General features: G+C 54.3%; 1 protein-coding gene across 2 annotated transcripts; it reads right to left on the reverse strand.

The window, feature by feature from the left end:
* Positions 1-165: 165 nt before the first annotated feature.
* TMEM54 (transmembrane protein 54) lies at positions 166-6,436 on the reverse strand. Of its 2 annotated transcripts, none has more exons than XM_079131908.1 (6): positions 6,076-6,436; positions 3,625-3,818; positions 1,518-1,577; positions 1,208-1,297; positions 974-1,108; positions 166-587 (listed from the first exon to the last, which is right to left on the reverse strand). In XM_079131908.1, exons 1-6 carry the CDS (start codon positions 6,089-6,091, stop codon positions 522-524), a joined length of 561 nt encoding a protein of 186 aa, XP_078988034.1. In that variant the 5' UTR covers positions 6,092-6,436; the 3' UTR covers positions 166-521. The 2 variants fall into 2 exon arrangements, with proteins under 2 accessions (XP_078988034.1, XP_078988033.1); XM_079131907.1 differs by having other exon boundaries at positions 1,208-1,396; positions 6,076-6,406.
* Positions 6,437-9,010: the final 2,574 nt, after the last annotated feature.

A 9,010-nucleotide genomic window follows, 5' to 3' on the forward strand; every position in this document is an offset into this window, starting at 1 on the left:
TGCTAGCCCGGAGGCCACGATAGGAACGGAACACCTCCCAGGATTCCAGCTGCAGCTGTGGTCCCATGAATCCTGACTACCTTTGAGCCCTTGGATGGACACAAGACACGCAGGCCACAGATCCACCCTTCTGTATTCTCTCTCTCTCTTTTTTTCACACACACACACACACACACACACACACACACACATACACACACACATACACACACGGGAAGAGTCTTTCCACAGTGTCCTGCGTGGGAAAGAAGCACAGGCCCCCTGGCTGACCCCTGTCCCCTCCTGCATGCAGCCACACGGAGCATCTCTGTTCTTTTTAATAACTTCAGAATAAAGTCTCGTTTCAGTGCAATGGGTTGGGTGGCCAGGGCAGGAGGTGGAAGCCCTCTCCGTTGTCCCCAAGGGTGGGCTCTGGGAATCCTGGAGCCCTCTGGGCCTTGATGGCCATCTGGGCACTGGCCACAGTTCAGGCTTGGTTGCAGGCCCCCAGTGGCCGTGGGACTCCTGCGAGGCATCGGCTCTCAGAGGGTCAGGGGCACAGAGCTGGTGCAGCTCAGCAGGTCATGGCCCTCCATGGGCTCCGGGCTCTATGGAGACACAGGTCACTGGTGGGCCTACTGGGTTAGGGCTGGGGTCCCCTCCTCCAGGACACCACAGAAATGGCAGGAGGAAGGGTGGGGAGGCTCTCTGGAGGGCAAAGGAGCATCGTCATCCCATGCAAGAGCAAGGACAGACCCCTAGAGCATCCCTTATTCAAACCCAGATGCCCCTTACCCTCCCTCAGGATTTGTCCTGGATCCTGGGACAGCCAGATACTGTCAGCTGTGTGACTTAGCTGGGAGATCTGGTCTCTCTGAGCCTTCAAGCTTCTCTTTGGAGACACTCCATACAAAGGGGTGGGACAGACCACCCTGGGCCCCCCAGCAGGAACTCCCAGAACACATGGGAAGTCAGGGGTACAGAGGGGCCTTACCACGTGGTGGATGCTTTTCCCCCACCAGGGCCTCAGTTCCAGCACCTGGTGGGCCAGCTGGGTGCAGCGCACAGCAAACACAGTCTCTGCTACACAGAGCACCAGTGAGATGCCCCAGAGGCACAGGCTAGAGCTCTGCAGGGGAGAGGGGACAAAGATGACTGGGTGTGTCCCAAGAACCATTCCCATCCCTGGCGAGGGCCTGGGTGCCCCATCCCAGGCTGAGGCACTCACGTAAATTCGGGTGGGGTCGAAGGGACAGTCGGGTGCAAGTGCCAGTAATTCAGGGCTCCCAAAAGTGCAGGTAGCCAGCAGTGCCTGGCCCTGGGTGGCAAAGGTCACAGCGATCGAGGCCAAGAGGCCAAGGGCACAGGTCAAAGAGAGAAGAGCACAGGCCACGCTCGAGCTAAACACTGTCCAGCGCTGGATGGGGGAAGCCATCGGTCAGTAGACGTCAGGCTTGGCCTCCATGGGCAGCTCTGGTTTCCATGATAGTCAGCCCCACACCCTACCCTACAGCCCCATCCCAGGAGGTGCCACATACCAGGGGGCTGCTGGGGAGGTAGCGTGACAACACGATGGCTGCGATGCCCGAGGCAATGACCTGGGGGTGGGGGGGCTCAAGTCAGCTCTGACCCCATGCTGGAGGACAGCAGGGGGAGTCAGGACCATTCTTGGATAAAGATGCCACCAACGTCACCCCAGCTCTCTCCAAACCTCCACCCCCTTGTCTTGTGCTTAGCTTTGGTCTCACTGCCTCCATCCGCAGAGGTATTTCCTCCGCGGTCCAGCCCTGGAGTGATGCTTCTAACACGCAGTCACACCTGCCTACAGCCTTGCATGACTCCCCACGTCCTGCACACATGAGTCTCCACCAGGGACCTGCAGGGGCATGCCCTGGCGTGCTAAGCCACCTGTGATGTATCTCCCTGAAATGGAAGAGATTTGGAAGAGACTAAGTAACTCAACTGGCAAGGAATTAAAACCAATGTGATTACATTGAAACAGACCAGGACACTTTATGGCATAAAATTCAAAATCCCTAATAGTATTTAAAATTATTCCAGGCTCTCAGTGACCTGGCCCCAGCTGTCAGCTTCTCAGCCCCACCCTGGGCCTCTGTCCTCCCTCATTGCCCAGGATATGGACACTCACACAAAGGCTGCTGATGCTCACCCGACACCCAATGCCAGGAGCACCCTCCCTGCTCCCTGTACTGTGCAGATCCTTCCTTGTGCAGGCTTGCTAACCCTAGAGCAGGACAGCCTGTGCATTGTCCACCCCAACAGCTGCCCTCTGGATCTTTGGGGCTCCATTCAGTCCATCTTCCTCCTTATGTTCCCCCAGTGTAATAAGCAGAGTACCATGGCGTCCAGCAATGGCTTTAATTCACTGTGTAACCACAACTAAGTGCTCCAACCTCTCTGTGCTAAGCCCCACTCTGCAGGATGAGTTCACAGAAAGGACCCTGACTTTGAACCAGGGAGGTTCAATTTGGTTTGGCATCTTTGTATCAGCAGAAGAGGTGAACCCCTGAGTCTTGGTTTCCTCCTCTGTAAAATGGAGATGATAATGGCCCTGGGTTGCTGGGATTGGTGAGGATTAACTGAGGAAATGAGGGCAAAGGAGAAGTAGTCCAGCCCAGAGCCTGTCCCTGGGGGCCCTCCCAATCCTGGGCCCATTACCCCCTACTCCGCCTTCTTCACAAGAGCCCTAATTCCAAGGACACTGCCCACATCCGCACAGCCCAGCCTGTCCCACTTGATGAGCGCTTCTGATTTGCTTGGGCCTTGTCCACCAGGCATTCAGGCCAGCAGGCTGCCTGCACTTTATTTTTAGACAGAGAACAGGCTTAGAGAGGTCCCTAGGCCAGGAGTGGCATGATGGAACCCACACACTGATGTGTAGACACTCCTCCAAGGTCGCAGGTGCTTCTGCTGACAGGCCCGGAAGAGCTTAATAAATCTGAGGCCACCAGGCTGCTTCATTTGTACATTCCTCAAACAGGGGCTATCCTCCGGTCATAACAGAGCTACCATTTATTGAGTTGTTATAGATCCGGTCTAATGATAAGCTCCTGCCAGAATGGTTTTCTCAGTGTCTCCAGAACAGATCTTAGCCACTCCCATCTCCACGTTTTTGTGTTCTGTACGTGGAATGCCATCCCGGCTTCCTTTCCTACCTGCCAGTCCCAGCAGGCCATGTACCTGGGTTGTTTATTGCAGTCCATCTGTGAACTCCTATACATCCATCAAAACCCAGCTCAGAGGCCTCCACCTCTGTGAGGTCCTCCTGAATCCCCCCAAACTGACCTGCTGTTACTTCTTTCTGTCCAAGGGTACTTTGAATATTTCTCAATGGTAATAGTCATGCTAGTTCATGCTAGTGCACACAACCATGTGCCGGGCATAGTACACTAAGCAGTTCATGTGAATGATCTTATTCCAAACTCACCAGGACCCTATGAAGAGGACACGCTTACCACCCCCATTTTATAGATGAGAAATATGAGGCAAAGAAAGTTTGAGTGACTTGGTAAGTGGCATAGCACGTTTGGGCTACCTGCTTATCCCTCCAGGCTGTGGTGGAGACTCCTCAAAAACCTTGCAAATCCCTCCCTCCCACCTGTCACCCTCCCAGTCTGGTGATACCACAATGGCAGAAGTGACAGAGAGGATGTTGACCACGCAGTACTGCAGAGCCACAGCATCGCGGGGGGCAGCAACATAGCGCAGCACGGTGCCATGCAGCACAGCGGCGATGATGAAGCTGACATGACCCAGCACCACCAGCACCAGGCCCGTCTTCATTAGCACCTTCCGGAAGTCACCCACACTCAAGCCACCTGTGGGGTGACAACCATATCAGAGACCAGGGTGAGGCTCACTCTGTCAGGCAGAGGAGGAAACCTAGCCCTGGAGTGAAAGATATTTCACTATTTCTGGATGACTTGGGGCCAGTACCTTGTCATCCCTGAGCCTCAGTTTCCCCATCTGTAATAGAGGTTCATGATTCCTTGTGAGTCCTTGGACTATAAGGCTGGAAAAGCACCCAGGTGGTACTCAGTAAAGGGTAGTCATCTTGGTTAGTACTTAAGATCAGGAGCAGCAGGCCTGTAGCTCAGGTCTCTAACTTCAGCCCTTTGATCCTTCCATTGACCTCTCATTCACTGTGCCAGGCTCTGGGCTACCACAGTCACTGTCCAGGATCCATGGAGCCCAGGGGCCACTGGGCAGTGATCAGGACTTGCTCAGTATTCAGTTTGGTAGAGAGGGCCTGGCACACAGTAGATACTCAACACAACTGATGAACTGCACTCCCTAGAGCCAAGTGACTCGGGGCAACTAACTAAAGCCCCTGAGTTTCCATTTCGACAATCTGTAAAATGGGAAAAAGAACTTTGGTCTCTCAGAGAGGAAGGAGATCTGTGAGATGGATGGAAAGTGCAAACTCTGGGGGTACTGGGAAAAGCAAGTTCTTAGCACAAGGCAGCAGTAGGCAGGGCCAGGGCAAGCCGGGAGGCTGGGACCAAATGCTGAATTCTCTTTGAGCGGCCAAATGGCTGCTCAGCTCCGATCATCACATCCCAGGAACAGGAAGCCCTCCTCCTCAGATAGCTCAGGCTATTCCAGAGGTGCTCTCTGCAATGTTCTCCATGGCTCCTGGCCCTGCCCTCAATGACACACACCATGCTGGTTCCCTGGCCCTGCAGGTCCCCTCACTCTAGCCAGCTCTGTGAGACCAGAAGACTGTGGTCAAGTCCCAGAACTAAACAGCCCTTCCCTTAGGTGCTCCTAGTGGGATCTAACTTTGAGTTCCTTCCTAAACCTCAGTCTCCCCATCTGTGACAGAAAGGTCGATCACATTTTACATACGGGAACTCTACAGCTAAAACAAAAAAAAAAAAAAAAAAAAAAAAGAAAGAAAGAAAAGAGAGAAAGAAAGAAAAAGACAAAAGGAAAAAGCAACCACTAGGCTGGTTGTGTTTGGGATCCTGTGCAAAAAGGCAATCCCACCCAGGGAACAGGGAGGCAGGGGCCATTCAGTCAGACTCTGTAACCTAGCACTGCCCCTCCCACCTCTTGGCTCCAGATTCCCCATGTAGATGACAGGATGGGGGTGGAGGTCTAGCTGGCCTCTGAGCCCCTGGAGCCTGTAGAGTTCTCTGGGGCTGGACCAGGTCTAGGAAGCAAAGGACAGAGGATGGACTGGATGGGTACTGTGAAACTGGAATGGCCAGGTGAAGAAGAATGGCTAGCCTAACAGAAAGGGGCATGGCAGCTTCACTGCAGGGGCCTGCTGCACCTTACCCCATCCACCCACCTACCTGGCAGCCAGACACCACCCAGCTCAGGGCTGGGCTCAATAACAACAGCATCCCAGGACGAAGACCTTGGTCAAACAAGAGGCACAGTGCCAGCTTGGGACTGCGCCTGGAGCCCTGGACTGAGAGTCTCAGGGCAATTCCTGGCTTTATTTCTAAGTTACCATCCTGGGAGCATTGAGCAATGTGTTAGGCCACAGTGTTAACACTTCACGCTTGGAGCTAAGTTTATTTTCATAGACATCTAGGAGGTGGGTGCTACTATCTGACTTTACAGATGAGGGAAAAATGAGGCTCACAAGGTCTCTTGCGGGGACTTCCCAGGACTGCCTAAGAGCAGCATCGCAGTGCCCCCGGAGCAGGGAGAGAGGGCACACAGTCCTCTCCTCTGTGGTAATTGTTTGTCACAGCGGTTCCCTCCAAGCGTGGTGGGGGACCGGCGGGTATGAAGTGAGAGCACCGGGCCCTGCATTCCCTCCCTCTGCTCTCCCTTCTGTTGAGGTGCCGGCCACTGTCTCCAGCATCTTCTGCCACCAGGGTGTCCTGGGGGCATTCGTGCCATTCAGCAAGAAAGGAAAGTGGGGGCAAGGGGCCCGAGGTGCTATGGCCACATGGAGAACACACCCAGCAGCCCTCCTTCCTCCATCGCCCTGCTGGGGAAACAAGTCCAGAAAGAAAAGTGCCCTAGGCCACAAAGTGAGTGGCAGGCGGAGCAGTGGCCCAGACCCCGGGTTCGGGCCCCCACTACAGAGCCTCCCGCGCCGCCCCCCGCGCTCACCCAGGCGCAGACACATGTCGCTCCCGCGCGGGTCGCCGCGGCCGGCGTCAGCGGGGCTCCAGACGCTGCGGGCAGCAGGGGCGCCCGGCTCCCATCCTCGTCGCCGCCGCCTGCTGCGGAGCCGCCCGTGCCCACTTCCCGCCCGGGCCACGCTCTGTCGCCGGCTCGGCCTCCCTTCCCGGCACCCCCGCCGCCCCGGCGCGCTCGCGGCGGCCGGTCGGACCGGCTCGGCAGCCTCGGCCCGGGCGGCTGAGTCACCACGCCGCCCCGCCCCGCGGCGACCCTGCCGTCCCTGGCTCTGCCCGCGCCGCCGCGGCGATGCCGGCTGGACGGATGGCCACTGAGGCAGCGAGGAGCGGCGATCGCCCGGCCAGGGCGTGGGACCCGGGCTGCATGGTGTCTGCTGTGGTTATGGTGACCCAATGGGCACCTGGACGGAAACTCCCCACCCGCGGGGGAAGGCTGGGAATGGGGAGGGACAGCCGGGGGTGGTGAAGGAGAGCAGTCTAGGGGACCAGGGTCTGTCCCTGGCCTGCTGGGTGACCTCGGGCAACAACTTTTCCTCCCTGGGCCTTACTTTTACCGGGTAAAGAACAGCACTGTCCTCGGAGCCTTGTCTTTCCTGCTGAGCAAGGTGCTTTACCTATCTGTCTTGAAGTTCCTGCTCCCGCCTTCAAAAATCAGGGATGATGATTCCTGTCCCTAAAGTTGTGGTGAAACAAAATGAGATACAAAAATAAGAAAATAGGACTGGGGAGATAGCTCAGTTGGTAGAGTGCTTGCCTCGCAAGCACAAGGCCCTGGGTTCAATCCCCAGCACGGCAAAAAAAAAAAAAAAAAAAAAAAAAAAAAAACCTTAGAACTCCCTAGAGTGTCTCTATGGATAAAGCATAGATCTGGCAGGACACATAGTAGGAGCCTTCTAATCCTGGTTGTGGCTTACTGAGCCTCTTTCATGTGCAAGCATGGATGGAGCTGGCCTCATTCCATTCTCAGCATCCCTGTTGCTCAGGTGCTGTCCCTTCCTTTAGGTTCAGAGGACAGACCACTCACCCTAGGCCCCCAGCCCGGAGCAGTAGAGCCAGGATTCCCATCCAGGCCTCTGAGCCCAAGCTCTCCAAAGTGGCAGTATTGTGGTTGCCTCCCTGGCCTCCCTAGGTCTTTGAGGCAGACTTCTGAGAGGCACTTGCTGTGACAGTTGGATGGCATCTGTTCCCGGGCCTTGCGCCCCCCCCCCCCCCCCACTGGTCAGTGACCTTGATGGCAGGGGCCACATGTCTCAGGCATTCCTTTTCTATAAACCTGTACTGTCACCTACTGTGCACCTGGTGTGTCACGGGGGTCAGTGCAGGGAGCTTCCGGAGTTTGGAAAACATATGAACACCAAAGGAGGGAGGGGAGCCATTTCTCCTGGGAAAACCCCTGGGAATCCCCTGGTCACCACCACCAGCAGGCCAGGCTAGTAGCCCCTCAGTGCACGGGTTTCCATGACTTCTCTCTGAAGGGGACAATTGAAGTGGCTGCTGGGCAGGGAGGCAGACTTTTCAGGTGGAAGGGAAGATGGGGGCAGGTTATTGAGCCATGAGGTTGGGGCCCTTCCTGACTAGCATATGAATGTTGATGCCCATGGGGACAAACTTTTAGTAGGCAATGGGACAGTACTTCTCCATATTGTAAATGGTCACACACATGTGATTATGGCCCAGTGATTCCATTTCTAGAACCTCTTCCAACACAGAAAAGAGTTAACAATATTTATGGATGGTGGAGTGGTTCCTAACAGTAAGGAACTGGCACTAAAGTGACAACTAAGGGTGGGGGCAAGGGCATGACTTTGCTTTTTTGTTTCACACTTGGTTGTGGTGTTGGAATCTTACAATGAACAATCTTGCACACCTTGCTTTTTTTTTTTTTTAAAGTGTCCTTTACCATCACCTCCCTGCCCCTACTCCATCAATGACTTTCTGATGGCAAGCTCGACCTCCTTAGGGTCACTGCAAAGCTGGTGTCACATCTTAGGTGTGCACATGTAGGTGGCTTTCTCTATCAGTGTTGGAAAATCCCCTTGACATTGAGCCCATCTGGAACCTTCTGGAATTGGGTTGGGGACCAGACTTATTGAATGCTTTTGCTTCCAGAATAGATAATGGTTCTCTTTTTATACCTGGGGCAACAGTGAATGTTTAAAAAATAATAATAATAATACCCATTTTACACAAGAGAAAATTGAGACCGAGAAAAGTAAATGACTTTTCCAGAACCATACAACCTATGTCTATGATAGAGCTGAGACTTGAATCCAGGCCTGTTTGACCTTGAAGCATCTTTCTTCCTAACTTCGTTTTTTTTTTTTTTTTTTTTTTTTTTTTTTGGTGCTGGGGATCGAACCCAGGGCCTTGTGCTTACTCTACCAACTGAGCTATCTCCCCAGCCCCTTAACTTCTGAGGGTGTGTGTTGGGGATGCAGAGAGCCACAGCCTCCAGGACTGTGCCTATTCTCTGGGCCTCTGAGGAGGAAGAACTTTTCCACCTGCTTCTCTCCAGACCATCATTTCCCGGCCATCAGCCAACCTCAGAGGCCTGAAGTTATTGCCATTTCTTTTCCTTATTGCCAGGTGGCCAAAGTCCATGAGTCCCAGCCACCCCGTGACCTTTGCCTCTGCCCCACCTGCCTAGCACTAGCCTGGGCCAGAGCTCTAGTTCTTTATCTCCACCAACTCACTGTGGCATTCTGGTCATTCTCTGTTACTCCCCAAGCCTCAGTTTCCCCAACTGTCCAATGGGGATAACGATTTGCCTTCCAGGCTTTCTGGGTTTGGGAGGCATTAATGACTTGAGCAATGTGAAAGTGGGTTGAAGCCCGGCCAGAGAAACATAAATATCTCTCTTCCCTCTTCCTGGAACATTTAATGACCAGGTGTGGTCCAGTGTACTT

Source organism: Sciurus vulgaris (genome assembly GCF_902686455.1).
Source record: "Sciurus vulgaris genome assembly, chromosome: 1".
Classification (NCBI taxonomy): domain Eukaryota; kingdom Metazoa; phylum Chordata; class Mammalia; order Rodentia; family Sciuridae; genus Sciurus; species Sciurus vulgaris.